This window comes from Aplidium turbinatum, chromosome 10, assembly GCF_918807975.1.
Source record: "Aplidium turbinatum chromosome 10, kaAplTurb1.1, whole genome shotgun sequence".
NCBI classification, from domain to species: domain Eukaryota; kingdom Metazoa; phylum Chordata; class Ascidiacea; order Aplousobranchia; family Polyclinidae; genus Aplidium; species Aplidium turbinatum.
In genome coordinates, this window is record NC_137481.1 from 9,900,973 (window position 1) to 9,917,314 (window position 16,342).

The 16,342-nt window shown below is 39.9% G+C and overlaps 1 protein-coding gene across 1 annotated transcript; it reads right to left on the bottom strand.

The window, feature by feature from the left end:
• Positions 1-776: 776 nt before the first annotated feature.
• LOC145778212 (HSPB1-associated protein 1-like) lies at positions 777-6,735 on the bottom strand. The gene is made up of 5 exons (XM_082589669.1): positions 4,674-6,735; positions 4,107-4,417; positions 3,112-3,248; positions 2,750-2,876; positions 777-2,397 (listed from the first exon to the last, which is right to left on the bottom strand). The coding sequence occupies exons 1-5, from the start codon at positions 4,852-4,854 to the stop codon at positions 1,831-1,833; spliced, it is 1,323 nt and encodes a 440-aa protein (XP_082445795.1). The 5' UTR covers positions 4,855-6,735; the 3' UTR covers positions 777-1,830.
• Between the last annotated feature and the right edge of the window lie 9,607 nt (positions 6,736-16,342).

The window sequence follows — 16,342 nt, forward strand, 5'->3', positions numbered from 1 at the left end:
AATTGTAAACATTGTGTGTTTAAGGGTGTGGTAGAATGTTGTCTCTAAAACAAAGTTTGCCTAATTTTAAACGAAACTGCATTAAAAGAGCTAGTTTTGCCAATACCAAACATTCAAATATCTCAGCCAGGAATTAGCAACAAGAAAACATAGAGACTTAGCTTTATTACCGAAAAATGCCATAGAAAACATGATCTTATCCTTTTGCTGGGTGACGGGACAGCACCATTTTACAGGAATATTTATACCCACATGTTTGTTGAAAATGCTTTCAGAATGCACCAAATTCAAAGTAATTTTTCAAAATTTTCTGGGGGAGGCCCCCAGACCCCCCGCTGCTGGGTGTCGCCTTTGGCGAAGACGCCGTCGGTCTTTGCCCGTCGGCCGTCAACCCCCACTCCCTTTCAAAATTCCTGGCTACGCCACTGACTGTTTCTATGATAAACTAGTCTAATGTAAACGTTGTATTAGGCCTACGATTAATGTTCTTGCGTAAATATACCCACATTGTGTACAAACGTCGTTTTCGTACATGATACGGAAGGGAAAAGTTGGGCCCCCTCTAGAATACTTTTTGCCCCCCCTGCTGCTCCAAGCTAGTTACGGGCCTGAAATCAGTGTGTTGTTATTTCTATCCATCACAGCGACAACACTAACGTGTCGTCGTGTCGAACATAAAAGGGTGTGAAAAGTAAAAGCGCCAGAACGCAAATTGTACAAGTTGTAAATGGGAATCGAACTATTGCTGCATCGTTCCAGACCAGTGACTCAACATATTCCCGCAACCACGGTGAGCCATTTATTGCATAAACAATAAACGTCGCACGTGAACTGTGCTGCAGTACGTCATTTTTTCAAAACCAGTATCGGAAATAGACAAATAGTCAATTTGGTGTCTTTGTACTGCTCGACAGGAAATGCAAAAACGTCCAAAAACTTGTCTTGTCGCTTGGCATTGTGGTGAAAAAACATATATACATAATATCCTACTCAATGTAAGAGTGGCAAATTCTATCGCATATCTTAATATGATGATAATAGCACATCAAATACGATATAGCTTCGGTAGAGAGTTTGTATTGTTGAACCATAGGCATACGAAGCCGAGCAACGTTGCTCAAAGACGGCTCAAAAACGTTGCCCGTTGGACGGCTCAAGGACGTTGCTCGGCTTTCGTATGCCTATGGTTTCAACAAATACGATATACTTCATGATAAATCCCGCTTCTGGCAGTGAAGTTGATTCGGCTATTTGAGAGAGGTGCAATTTTAGAGCTTTTTCACATTTTTATCAGCCCACGCACTAGGCAGTGTTGTGTCCGATGTTTGCGGAACTTTTCTTTCAAACGCGAATTCAATACTTAATTTAAATCCTGCGACTTCTGGTGGTAACCACGAGATGTAAACAGACACTTTCTTGGTCAGGCAAATATGTGGGAATTAAGACTTTAAGCCACCACAAATCACCTGGTCATCTCCAATGTCCACAGGTTTATGTTGTCAAAACATTCTTTGGCTCTATCAGGAAAGGTTGATTATCATATTTCGATGCGAATTAAACACAATTTGAAAAAGACTTCACTTTAAAGCAGGGGTACTCAACCAGAGGTGCGAGACCTGTTCCTAGGGGGTGCGTGGGTGTTGAATCATTAAGGCAAGTAATAAAACGACGTACGAAGCCAAGTTTGTTTACTGGGCATTTAACCAACATTTTGAATTGTAGGTGATTATATTAGCCTATTTTTCACCACTCCAGGAGGGGAGCGAAAACTGGATGATATTTTCAAGGTAGTGCTAACAAAGAAGAAGGTTGGGAACCACTGTCTTAAAGTTACCCGTCTTCTTGTAACTCATTTCTAATACATTCCACAACCGTTGGTTGAGTAATGCATTCCGCTATACGTCGAAATGTTAATAAATTTTCAGAACCAGTCGACCTCGTAGGATCAGAGTCCTTTGGGTTTAAATTCTCTGACAATCGAGCACGCTTGATCAGGTTGACGTCAACAGCACATGAATCAACAGGAAAAAGTCTTTTCCAATTTTCCAACAATTCACATGCGTGGTGAAAACAATACCGGTCGACTAAGTAACAATCGATATTCCGTAAATAGCTTTTCATACCGTGGGCGCATTCACAGCTTTGCGCGTTCTTAAGCGAACTTTCGCCAAGTCTCTCAATTTCTGGCGCGCTTTTGGCTTTATTGTGAAAATCCAACAGGGCATTTTGTAAAAGTGCAACATTTTCCTCAACCGTGGATATACTTTCCGTCGGGTTGACCCACCGGGAGGTTGCCTCTGTAGGGAATCTTTCCTTGTCGGATTCCTGATAAGACATGCTCGCTCCAATTAACAAACGTGTAATTGCCTCGCTTACTCTCTGTTGCGGATCATATTCCTGAAAAAGAATGCGGCATTCATTCCTATTTTCTGGCAAAGACCTGGGTTATTGCCTTATTGGAGGGCACTATCAGGGTCGTCGAGTTGTAGATCGTGTAAAATGGTCTGTGTGTGCTCGAAGACAAACACTTTATTTTACAGCAAATCAATTCTTTAACATATATTTTAAAAGCTATGGATGTAACTTTGAGCGATCCAGCTGTACCATAAGTAATAGATAAGCAACATTTGATAGCAAACCAAACACGAGTCAGCCATTTAGAAAAAATGTAGGTGATTTAAATTACATCTAAGTGATGGGTAGTTTGGATGAGTAGTGAGTACGTATATCAAAAATGCTAACGTCTTACACAAGGAAACCAGGCATTGACGCTGATGCTCAATTCCAAGTTTTCAACAAAATGCCACCAGTGCGTTGGAACAAATAAAACGTCACCTGGCTCAAGGACGACAACGTGCGGATGAGAGAAAACAAACCTGTGAATAGTTTATAATTAAATTAGCAAGGAAGCGGAAGATAATAGTAAAAAAGTTTCAAAGCAACAGAAACTCTGAAATTTGTTCTGAACGGTAAAAGTACAGTTTTAAAAAAAGAGCATTAATAAGTTAGGAAAATACAGCACCACAAAAAGCATACATGGTGTGGTTTTTTCTGAACACACATTTCCATTTTGCACAACTACAATTTCTGATCTAATATATTGGCACTAACCGAGAATGTTTTGATAAATCCGGATTTAAAATATTAACTTTGCTGAACACTGTGGATTCTTCATACGGAATCCGTGTGGGATACATGGCGGAGGAGTCTTCTGGAGGAAACAAAGTCCATCGCTTACGTCCAGATATCTACCTTCAAAAAGATGTCAATGCATCATTTTCAAAAACTGCTATGCGCTCCCACAAATGAAGGGGATCATAAGATTGCAAACAAAACAAAGTATTGCTTACATAAAGAGATTGATTGGTGCGTGTTCATGTAAAAACACAAGGGAATTTTGATGCGTTCATAATTAGAGTTCGGAAGCAAAAGTCATACTTTACAACATTCGATTACGGCCTACGCGGTTACTATTAGTTATATGCATTAATACGGTATTAAAGCTTTGGTAGAGAGTTCGCTTTGTTGAACCATAGACAGACAAAACAATGTAACTTGAACGGGTTTAACAAACGTTGGTTTAACATATTTTATTACACAAAAAATATAATTAAAGTAAATTCAAACGTTTTCGACACATACTTGTGTCCTAATCAGGAATTACTTTAAATCTGCAGATTTAAGGTAAAAAATTTAATTTATACAATAATATCACTTATTTTACTTTATAATATGTCGGAATGGCCCGTTTCGGTGAGTCCAATTCGGTGATTTTTTCAATTTTTTTTTTTAAATTATCGGTTACCGAAGCCTAATTATCATTGCCGTTTTAGGGTTAAGGGTTAAAAACTCACCGAATAGTAGCAGACCCATAATATGTTAAACCCGTGGAAATTACTTTGTTTTGTCTGTCTAATGTCTATGGTTCATACGATATTAAGTTATACAGATCATATTGGAAAAAGTAGAGCTAAATGTATTATAAGTTAGTAGACTGAAATCAACGTTAAAATTGACCAAAACTGACAAAATTTTATTGCTTCTACATCCACAAGATAGTTTTTAGTGTACCACGCCAGTATGAAAACAAATACTATGTTATGTACCTGTACAACTAGATTGTAACCGTAAGTGTCATAATGGCAGACGGTATGTGCACCACTTGTGCCAATCCATATTGCCATATCAAGACCGTCTTCCTTGTCAAAACCAAGCTTAGACCAATCTATGTGCTCAGAAATGTTGAAATCAGGAACAGGTTGAAATAAATCTCGCATGTAAACATAATCTGCATAAGCCCAACAACAGTGTTTATCTATCGAGTTAAAAGCACCACAAGTTTTTTCTCCTTTGACCCATTCACAAAATTCCTTCATCGTGGCATAGATGAAATGACAGTTTCCTTCCCATTGTACATCTAAAAAAATTATTATAAAACCATTTATAAAACCTTCTGCCATCCCTGCTCCATTTCCATGTCTTTTTCTGAAGTGAAAATAGACAAATTTAACAAACTGTACTTGTTATTCAGAAAATCTACAGTATTATTACTAGACGACAATTAAAACTTACTTTCAACTGTTCGGGACAACTTCACCACACACATGAATAATTTAATCAATTAAGAAATTAAATCAACTCATTGTGCAAGCAGATACAAAACATTGCAATACCTGGCTGCGAATCTTGTTTGCCGATTCGAAACTTGATTTTAACATCTTCAAGAACATCAGCCAATTTCTCTGGTGTCATGCTACAAAAACTCCACTGCTGTATTACAGAATAATTTCGAAAAACAGTTGGGTGACAAACATTTTTTGACTCTATGGCTAATTTAAGGTCAGAACATTCCATGATTTATCTGAAAGCATTTTGTGCATCAATAAATAAATTACGGTAAGCATGAATCTTTGAACAAAATATGCAAAGAGTACATAAAATGAATTGAAATCATACTTTTTGTTAATAAAATACGTCAAAAGTAACACAAAGTCATAGTATGATAGGTTGTTTTTTAATTTCTGTTTTTATTGAATGCATTAAATACAATAAAAATATAAAATCAAAATATGGATGCCAACACAAAATTACATTGTTCTACAAGTACATTGAACTACTGGGACATGCCAGTAAAAAGACAGCTGTTGGTATGCTGCAGCCTCCACAGTAGTTTAACAGAATATTTTGGACCACCGTATTTTACAGACCATAAGGCGCCATTTAATCCTTTATAAAATGATTGTGCGCCTTATAAGCCGGTGCGCCTAATGTATGGATCAAGTAGTGCTTTATTGCCTACACTCAAGTCAAAACCAGTACTATAGTATTATATTACAGTATTATATAAATAAACCACCGTCTTACACAATAAACTACAGTAAAAGCAACTGTGATATTCACTAGGCCCATTTTTTCTTAAAATACAATAACCATAAAAAATATTGAGCATTTTTGTTTAATGAACTTTATACGGTAACCCATACTCCTTGAAATACGTTGCGTTCTATAACCCGGTGCGCCTTATGTCTGAACAAAAAACTAATCAAAGCAATTTATTGACAGTGCGCCTTATGATCGGGTGCGCTTTATGGTCCGTAAAATACGATAGTTGGTTTCCAACAGTTGACTCTTCCTGGGTGCAGTTTTCTGCAATCAGCCCAGCTCACGAGGTTACAAAGACACAAAATTACATCAACATTCAACAATATACACATTTTTAAGCATCAGCAACTTAGTAATTGGGAAATTCCAAAAGCTTGTAATGTTACTATGTAATTTTTCAATCAGTTCATCCAAACAAATGTTTAAATTAATGCTACACCCACAAATCGTAAGCCAAAGTACAACCTTACAAACTTAAGTGGAAACCTAATAATCGATAAATAGCCTGCAGTTTAAATTCCCAGTTTAGCATTGATTAACTCAGTGGTTCTCAACGGGCCCGGTACTGCCCCCAAGGGGTGTTTTGATTTTGCAGGGGGCGGTATGATTACCTCGGCTTAAGAGGGGGGCGTTTTGATTGTTAGAGGGCATTCTGGTTAATCCCATCTACCGACCAGCGTAACGATTTCATCACATCTTTGTCTGGATAATCTACTCTACATGCTCGCACGATAGCCAAACAATTTCTCTTATACCATCGTCGTATTTGATTGACTAACCGTTTTGTTTACAAATGCTATCTATTTAAAATTTAAAATCAGTAATTTTTCAGTGTACCAAAAAATCTGGTGAGTTCCATTATGACGTAACCACTACTACCAGTATACTGTTTTCATGCTCCCAAATATACTGTATATTTTCTTTTCGTAATTAATCGTTTTTGTTGGGGGGCGGCAAAATTTTGCCAGTTTAAAAAGGGGCGTTGGGCCAAAAAAGGTTGAGAAACACTGGATTAACTGCTCTAAGTTTAAACTACGTAATACGTATAACATTCTAATAGCTACGGTATAGTATTAGCATTTTACAGAAAGATATCTGTGAAACTAAAGACTTAACCTTTCTCCATGACTTCAATTTTTAAAAGTCAACTACAAAGCATTATATTCAAAGCCACAATTAAATCTTCCTTGTTAGCTCAGTGGTTACGTGCCTGCTTAAAGATCAAGCAGTGCTGGTTCGGCTCTCACGGCACTTGACCAAAAGCATTTCAGGACTGCTCTCTATTCAGCAGCACCTAATTCATGGAAATCCCCGGCAACAAGACTACAACTATCGGAAACTCTACTTTGTCAATCTCGGTGATCAGGCTTGTGTCAGTGCTTTAAAGCCTCTACAAGTAAGCAAAACTGCCAAATTAAGCTCTCCAAGAAGCTTTCCCAGTCCATGGATAAAATCTTAAATTAATGCAATTTACAAAATATCATATAAAAATCAGATCATGTTGGGCAGACAACTAACAGTAACCACATAAAAAAACATCATGTACCGTATATCTATCTTTAACCTTCCTGATAAAAAATTTCCATTTTTCATTAATAAGTTGCTGCAAACATCATTTCTTTAGGCTTTTTTGCTGTAACGCAAATTTCCTGGATAATTCCACATATCAGGAGGTTCATTTCGATATGTCCAAATGTTAGTTCTATTATTCAAAATGGCTTCGTTTTTCTTTCTTTCACTTTGCATAAGCTTTTCCTTAGCTGCATGGTTACCAGATCTATACCACGCTATGCAGTTTAAGTAGTCTTGTTGCCATAAATCACAATTCAAAGCTGGAAAGTTTCCATAGCAATAAAAATGGAAAAATTGAGTTCTTAATGTTTGACATTCTTTAAACTGTCTTTGATAAACAGCACAAGGGCTTGTTTCAATATGCATTCTTAAATGAGCCACAAATGAAACTAGTCATGTATTCAAATACCAGTACAATGTCCAACAATGTGCAATGTGGTCTTGCACACTTCAAATACTCAGGCAACTAACATAAGCACTTCAAAATCTCTACAACAGTAAAGAATTGGATAATTCACAAATTAATTAGTGGTATAAACTTAGAGCAGGGGTTCTTAAACTGGGGTCCGTGGACCACCAAGGGGTACGCGGACTAGTTTTAGGGGGTCCATGAAGGCCCAATGGAAATCTTAGCGTATAATTTCAAAAATGGAATAAATTTTTCAAAAGAAAAAAGATTAAGTTCAAACAACTATCCTATCAGCCCTATCAAACACGAAGCCACAATTTATGTTCTTGTTGAAGACAAACACATTATGAAATTAATTCAAAGATATTGAAAAACAATCTGAATTCGCTACGGTATGTCTTAAATTTTAATAAAACATAAATTTTGTTATCAATTCGTTATAATTTTATTGCGTTATGTCCAATTCATGCCGATCAAAACAGTTTCTCAGACTAGGCCACAAAGGGGGTCCACGCAAACCAAAATTTTGTTTACGGGGTCCGCGTTAAAAAAAGTTTAAGAACCCCTGACTTAGAGGCTTTAAACCACTGATGCAGCCTAGCCACCCAGTTTGGTAGTGTAAAGTTTCGGATTGTTGAAGCGTTATTGTCTGTGAACTATTCCATTCATTAGTAGACAAACCAGAAACTTCACACTGCCAGTCTCAGTGACTGAACAATGGACATGCAAAAACCTTCGTAAGTATGCAAAACTTTTTTTGTATTTTATTTTGAAAGCAATCCTTAAAATGTGTTGGTCAAGTACCCACCTCAAGAGTGAAACCATCGCTGCTTAAGTTTGCGATTTCTACTTTTACCAAGTCGAGCGCTTAACCAGGACAGCTATCAGTCATGAAAACTGTCAAGACTAAACTCAAGCAAGTCAAATTGTAACAATTTTGTATTGGTAAGTCGTACCGTACAAGGCCTAGTGCATTGTGATTGAAATGGCTGCGTCCATGATAAGATTTCTTTGTGGGGTTTTCTTTGCCTGCCTTTTTGCAATGAGCCAAAGTCTTACAGATGTGTTCCCCTCATGATTATAAATGTACCGTAAGCACTCTAGATAATGCAACATGGCCGATCCTTATACCAAGTGTCCATTTATATAAATCTTGAAAATATCAGCTAAAAAGCTATATGGGCTGATAAAGCTGTAGCCTGGATATATGTTATTGTTTTTATTTGTAACTGTTTGTTTTCATTTTCCCTTTTATCCTAATTTTTTCTGAATACGTGGCGACAGTGCCAATTTTCTTTTAATTACTCATTTCGGTCTCAAGCACGATATGATGTTCGCATCTACCTTTTTCTAGAGTTTTGCTATATTGACGTGTAGGCCTATTGTTTTAGCTGTGATAGTCAGAAAAAAACAAACAACTGAAACTGCCAAAGAAGCTTCTCTCAGCTTTCCCAGACCTCTGCCCCCGGTAGGAACTTTAACGTAGCATACTCTTCGAATTCATAACGCAATCTATGCGTAACGTATACAGTGCTTCCACTTTCACAAAGCTAGATTACCACTTGTATTACCACATTTGTCCTCAGATTACCACATTTTTTACTTTGATTTTCTTCCCGATTTTAACCTTATTTCGACTTACTTTTACATTAACAAAGTGGCTATTTTTCCCCACTTGTTGCCATGGTTACAATCAGGTGTTGCCAGAGTTAGGATTAAAGAAGGAAGGGTTAAGGTAATGGTTAAACTTAGGAATAAGGTTTTGATTTATACCCAGAACTAAAAAAAAATTCCAAAATGAAAGTTTTTGTTTTCAACAGCTTTAAACTTTTCTCAAAATAGGACAGAATTCCTTATCTGGCAACGCTATTATTTGGCTATATTTACACTAGGTATGTAGTGTAAAATAAAGTCTAAAACAACTACTCAGTTTATTAACAGTACCGGTTATTAACAGTTATTAAAACATCCGAAATAAGTAAGCAAAGTACTGTACTTGACACCGCAGCTACAATCTGAAAGACATCTTGACTATGAATATGGTCACCCTACGTTCAAAGTCAAAAGTCAGGATGCATTCCAAAATCAAACCGAAAACAGTGGAACATGTTAGTCACATGCTATTATAAGTAGTTTTTTGCATATCAGTTCGATTTCGGAAGACAACAGTTTAAATGCTCTTATTTGTTGATAGTATTTTATGTCAAATTTTCAAAATTTATAATTTCCACATTTTGGCAACATTTTCACACAAAATTCCCATATTACCACAAAATTACCACAAATTCTTCATTACCACATTTTTACCACAAGCATGATGAAAATTCCACAATTGTGGTAATTACCACAAAAGTGGAAGCGCTGAACGTATATGACATTACTGGTGTTTTAGTCACAATTTTTCTCATAAACTCCATTGATTGCAGTCACTACGATCAACGACAAATGGCTCCTCGTGCCCCATCCTGTGAGTATACCATCTGCTTTCAACCAGATGAGAAACGAAATTTGTCAACAAAGAGCCTCCACCCGGACGGCACAGCTGCAAGGGGCAATTGATAAGTTCAGACGCCCCACCATTCTGCAGCTCAACATAGAAGGCTACGCAACAAGCAAGACCAAAGTTGTGGAGCAGCTTGCGCTTGCCCATACCAACCGGGCACTCGTCATCCTCCTCCAGGAGACCCACTGCACTTCTGCAGATAGGTTAGCTATTTCCAACTACACGCTAGCCGGGTCTACCTTAAGCAGGAAGCACGGCATTGCCACGTTTGTGCATGAGAGCCTGAAGTGGACGTTTGTCGACTAATCTCCAACTGATGCCGAGATTGAGTAGGTGTGCATATTTATCTCAGACTACAACATCGTCAACATCTACAAGCCCCCACCCTCGCGAATGTTGCCATCATCCCTTCCAACGTTCCCCTTCCCCAGTCTCTACGCTGGCGACTTCAACTGCCAGCACATCGACTGGGCTACAACAACACAAGCAGCGACGGAGAATTGCTGGCTGACTGGGCCTCTACAAACCATCTTGCCCTTCTATTCAACCCAAAGGAACCAGCCAGTTTCCACTCCGGCCGCTGGGGAACAGGGAAAAACCCTGACTTGGCCTTCGCGAGTGTCGACAGCTCTCTTCCAGACAGACGTGTGCTTGAGAAGTTCCCGCGGTCCCAACACCGGCCGTCCCTCATCATCGCCCCAAAACTTGTGGCTTCTGTCCCGAGTTCACCGGTGAAGCAATGAAACTTCAAAAAAGCCGATTGGAATCAATACAGCTTCCTGACCAATGAGTCTACTGCAAAGTTACCACCACCTGAAACATGCAACGCAGACGAGGCATAGGGCCTACCAGGACTTCTGCAATGCTATAATAATTGCGGCAAAGGCCACAATACCATGTGGCCATCGAACCAACTATAGGCTACACCATGCTGGGACTCTGAGTGTGAAGCTCTCTATCGCTCCTACCTAAACGCCACCTCGGGTACTGCTTCTAACACCGCCGCCACCAGACTACTTGAGCGGCTGGACGCAAAGAAGCTTGAGCGATGGAATGAAGCCGTCCAAACCATCGACTTCTCACACTCAAGCCGCAAAGCATGGAGCATCATCAACAACCTCACTGGGCGCTCAGCAAACTCCCCTTGCCAGTGCCCCGTTTCTGCAAATGCCATCGTTTCCCAGCTAGTGCAGAACGGGGTCTACAAGACAAAGGACCGCGAGACTTCCCGCCTTGTCGCCAAAGAAGTGTCTGCCCTGTGGCGAGTGGTAACACCACAAGAAGAAACAATCTCTGGAGATTTCACCCCAGAGGAATTCGCCACCGCCCTCGGCCTAGTGAAACTACACAAGTCTCCAAGGCCGGATAAGATCTGCCCTGAGCTTGTGCTCCATGCTGGCCCTGCCCTCAAGTCCTGGTTACGTAGATTCCTCTCTTCCTGCCTGCACTACCTCACAATTCCAAAAATCTGGAGAAGAGCTCTAGTAGTTGCGATCCCTAAGCCTCACAAGCCACCAGAGGACCGTCCGATATCCCTCCTCTGCGTTCCTTTCAAAATCCTCGAAAGGCTGATCTATGCCCGCGTCAACCCAATCATCGACACGCTCCTTCCAAAAGAGCAAGCTGGGTTTCGGCGCGGAAAATCCACTGTAGATCAGGTCACACTGTTGACCCAAGACATCGAGGATTGCTTTGAGGCAAAAAAGAAGGCCGGCGCTGTCTTTCTAGATCTCACAGCTGCCTACGATACTGTATGGCATCGTGGCCTTACTTACAAGCTGCTTCGCCTGCTTCCTGACCGACATATGATCCATATGATTATGGAACTTGTCAGGAACCGAAGCTTCACCCTCACCACCGGCAATCCACGGCGAAGCAGACTGAGACGCCTGAAAAACGGCGTCCCACAGGGATCGGTCCTGGCTCCACTTCTTTTCAACATCTACACCCACGACCTGCCAACCACGGTCTCCGCAAAATACGCTTATGCGGACGATCTGGCAATTCTCCACTCCTCAAAGTCGTGGAAAAATTTAGAAGACACCTTGAGCCAGGACATGCAAACCATCTCAGCTTATCTCCAGAACTGGCGACTGAAACTCAGCGAAACCAAAACTGTGGCGGCAGCTTTCCACCTACACAATCCGGAAGCTGATCGTGAGCTACATGTCCACAACAACGGAAAACCTCTGTCCTTCTGCCCCGAGCCAAGGTATCTTGGGGTGACACTAGATCGCTCACATACTGCCACCATTTGGTGTCACTGCGCAAGAAACTCACATCCCGCGCTGCACTACTGAAGCGCCTGGCAGGCTCTAGCTGGGGGGGCGAGGGCTGACACTTTGCGAATAGCAACCTTAGCCCTTGTCTACTCTTCTGCAGAGTGCTGTGCACCTGTCTGGTGCCGCAGTGCTCACTGCCACAACATCGACAGTGCCATAAACAGCGCCCTGCGCACAGTGACCGGATGCCTGCGTCCCACACCATTGGACAATCTCCCCATTCTCGCTGGCATCCAACCCGCTGAGCTTCGTCGCGAAGAAGCCACTCTGTCCCTCGGTCGACGGGCACTGGAGCCTAACCATCTTCTCTACCACAAGATCTCTGCTCTCCCAAACGGGCACCCCCGCCGACTGAAATCAAGACACCCATTCGTGCCAGCCGTTCAACTTCTTATCAACGAAGCTGATGAATAAGACATCTCTGCGGCTACTTGGGCGGACCATAAATGGAATTCTGAATGGAGGTCAAGCACCACCAGACTCCTTTCATTTATCCCCGACGCTAACACATGCCCCATCGGTCTAACACTACAGAGACAGGCATGGGTACGCCTTGGCCGTCTCCGTACGGGCGTCGGGCTTTTCCGCTCAACCATGCACCAATGGGGAATGGCTTCTTCCTCCTCCTGTGAATGTGGTGCCGAGGAACAGACCGCAGACCACATCATCAATGACTGTACCATCTTCAAGCCACCTAACGGAGTGGAAGGTCTGCGCGTCATGGATGATGAAACTAAAGACTGGCTGCTCTCTAGCAGCTTTCCAGTGTAGTCCGGGAACATCGTGAATCTGGGGTGGTAAAAGGATAGACCCTCGGCCCCAGAAGCTCAGACGACGACGACGACGACTACGATCCTTCTTGCACTCAGTTCAGTTGCAGAAGAAAAAATAGTATTAGCAGAGGGTGGGAATCGAACCCATGCAATCGAAATTACTACTCCTTTGCCCTAACCCATTAAGAAACGCTGGTTGTGGCGATGCATTCAGTTAAATTTCTTTGTTTCAAAATCTTTCGATAAAGACGACCAGATAATCACGTGTTGAGTCATGTTACGCATGATAGCGCTACCAATATCAGCGATGTCGTATGTCACGCATGGTTGCGGTTGCCTTTTCGAGAAGTGTAATACGTTAAAGTACCTACCTCTGTCCCCAGCGAGGAACAAGGTTGCCAGGTTTCTTCATGCAAAACATACCAACTTTTTTCCAATATATACCAAATCCAAATATAACTACGAATATTGTAAATATAACAATGAAGAAAAAATCCACAATTTGAGCCCCATGGAATCGGGATCGGGACATGTATGTCCCAACTCCCAACAGACAACAGTAAAACAAAGCGTATTCATACTGTAGGCTACACGCTATCAACTTGCTATACAATGCACAGGCGGAGAAATGGCGCACTCGGAATTAATAAATGTCTTTTCTAACCTGGCCAACATTTCTTTTGTGATGACCAGATCTTCACAGCATTTGTTCTTTGTTATCAAAGAAGTGCGAATTCTTGTTACTGCTGCAAGCATTTTGATTCCCATACGTCGCATAGCCTACGCCTTTAATTATATCCTTCATGCAGAGATATCTAGAGAAGGGGATATGAAGGCTCGCAGCGATTACCTTATTCTCATGACACTACCAGGGCGGTAGGTTGTAGTACTTTAAACATGTGATTCTTTTTAATATCATAGAAAGTTTTGTAGTGCAGCTGGTACAATGAGCTACAGAAAACAGTTAGAAAATGTTACCTAGAGTCTATTTAAAAAACACTTGTTTGCAAAGACAGTTGAAAAGTTACCAGTAAGCTGTTTTTTATAAGAAAGCCTTTGCAGGAGGCTAGATGTAAAGCAAGTAGCCTATATGGGTAGTTGAATTAACAAGCAACCACGAGCATGCTGTGAATATCCAGGCCTGATGTTAATGGCGCAATGCAAGTTATCATATCAAGATTAATTAAACTAGCCTACTATCGGTGCCAATTGTCATTTTACGATAAACACAGATTATTTACGATAAACAAAAGCCCTTCTATTGTCAGACGTAATAAAAGCCTTAATTCGTATCCCCTTGAGATATCCCTGCCTTCTTGATAGCATTGATTGGCATGTTCTTCACTAACAATAGCCTGCTTTTATATATATAATGAAGAAAATAATCTGAAAAAAGCACACTTGGTATGTTTTTCTAAATGTACTCAACTTCTTCTTCTGCATCAACTACAAATTACAAGTTCAGCTTTAGTATAGGCTACTTCTTTCTTCCAGTTTGCCAATCTTGCATTATAACTTAAAAATATAATGTGTAGGCTAAGCCCCCATAAATAAATGAGTGAATGACTAATAGCAATCGAGATCTTAGGAAGACCTGTGGGCATTTGTCAAAATTGTTTCCAACTCAGTCTAGGTGTCTGGATTGTATGGTTGTAGCCTATAGTCTTATAGTTATACGGTTCATTCCAAGCCGAACGTCCTAGGGCCATCTGCTCGACCCTTTCAGATTTTCATGAAACTTTGTCAAATTGATCATAATTATGGTTAATTTGGTTCTAAGAAGATTTTAGCTGTTCTTTATAATCCTTTTTTGCAGCAAAACGCCTATGTTGTTATGAACATGACCAGGTCATATTGCAATAGTGCTTTTTTTCTATCACTTGCTAACCTTGCTAAGGTTACCGGCTTAAAATTTTAGATATTTGCTTGCGACATCGGTGTCTGTACTTAATTTTAAAAATAAAAAATGTGCCAAACTTAGTGCAATAAGCCAAAAAAAATACCAAAAAGATACTAAAGAAGCAAAATGTAGCCTACCAAACGCAAAATTCAATTAGGGGAAGGTCGGGACCTGCGAGCCACTTTTTTCTTTTAGAATTTAGATGCATACCGGTATCTTCTACGTTTCTCAATACTTTTCTCTAAAAATTGGTTTTGCAATGCCTTGTAGTGCTAAATACTTTAAAACAAAAGCACAAGTTATTATTTCAGCAAATGTTTAATTTACGCTCAAAAACATAAACACGCGCCAAGCGTCTTATCGCACCCCACATGTGGGGAGCGATAAGACACGTGTCGGGAGCGATAAGCCACAATTACGCTACGAAAAAATGTTGTATGTTTGCAAAGAAATCACTTCACCATATCAAAAATACAATTCTAAAACATAGTTGTATTACCGGTATTTAAAAACAATGAAAACTATTAATAGCCTACTACAAAAAGTGCTCAATGCTAAGCAAAAAGACAAAGCAGAGCGAATTAAATCAAATATAGTTATTACTATCTGAAGCCTTTACAAATGTTGTATTATTTATGTGTCAAATCAATCTTCAAGCCAGCTTCCAAGCTTTAAATTTTGAAATAAGCGATGGAGAATTTTCAAATGATTCCTTGGGATGAGTTGTCAGAATTTTCATGTAAAATAGCATAATTAATAGTTGCAAACGAAAGAAAAGTCAGAATTGTGATATATCCTAGTGGAAAGGTGTGAAAAGCAAAAAAAATGATGTCATATGACACTTTAACATCTACTATCACAGGCACTTGTCATGGCTTGCAGGTCCCAACACAAGGTAACTCAAGGCTCCCTGCCTGATGTTTCAAAAATGAAACAACAGCTGAAAAAAACTTTCAGCTTAATCTCATCATAAATACATCACCTACCATTACAAAAAAGTTCATGAACATTTCTTGCATAACAAATGAGTTATTTTAAAACACATTCAGTCAAAAACATTTACTTTTTTAACACAAAACCTATAAATCCTCATTGCACCTTTATTTTTTAGTACAATTTTGACCAAAGGATTGTGGGAAAGTTATCCAAGCATAAAAAATATAATGACGTCAAAAAATGAAAAAAGAATGCTTTATATTAAAAAAAGGGGGTGGATTATGGCTCCCACCATGATCATAGTTCCCGACCTTACCCTACCAAACGCCTAAATAAACATGCGATACAGTAGGCTATAGTTGCCAGACGCTATCAATTGAATTTCTCAAGTCTGCCACAAAAGTGCTTTAATTGCAATTTACTTTTTACCTATTTACTCCTCTCTTTTTACTCCACTGCAAGTAGGCTAGACTATTTCTTCCCTTAAGAGCTAATTAAGTTCAAAGGATATCTCTAAAAAATATCTTTTGCCAATATCTGCACAGAAAAACTTTTTCCACCGATTCTGCCTAGCTTCTTGTGTAA

Excerpts from the sequence above, each read along its gene's own strand:
- LOC145778212 (XM_082589669.1), bottom strand. The coding sequence starts at position 4,854 with ATGGAATGTTCTGACCTTAAATTAGCCATAGAGTCAAAAAATGTTTGT. Across the intron at positions 3,249-4,106 it reads GTTACAATCTAGTTGTACAG|ATATCTGGACGTAAGCGATG; the intron begins GTACATAACATA and ends TTTTGAAGGTAG. Across the intron at positions 2,398-2,749 it reads TCAATGCCTGGTTTCCTTGT|GAATATGATCCGCAACAGAG; the intron begins GTAAGACGTTAG and ends ATTCTTTTTCAG.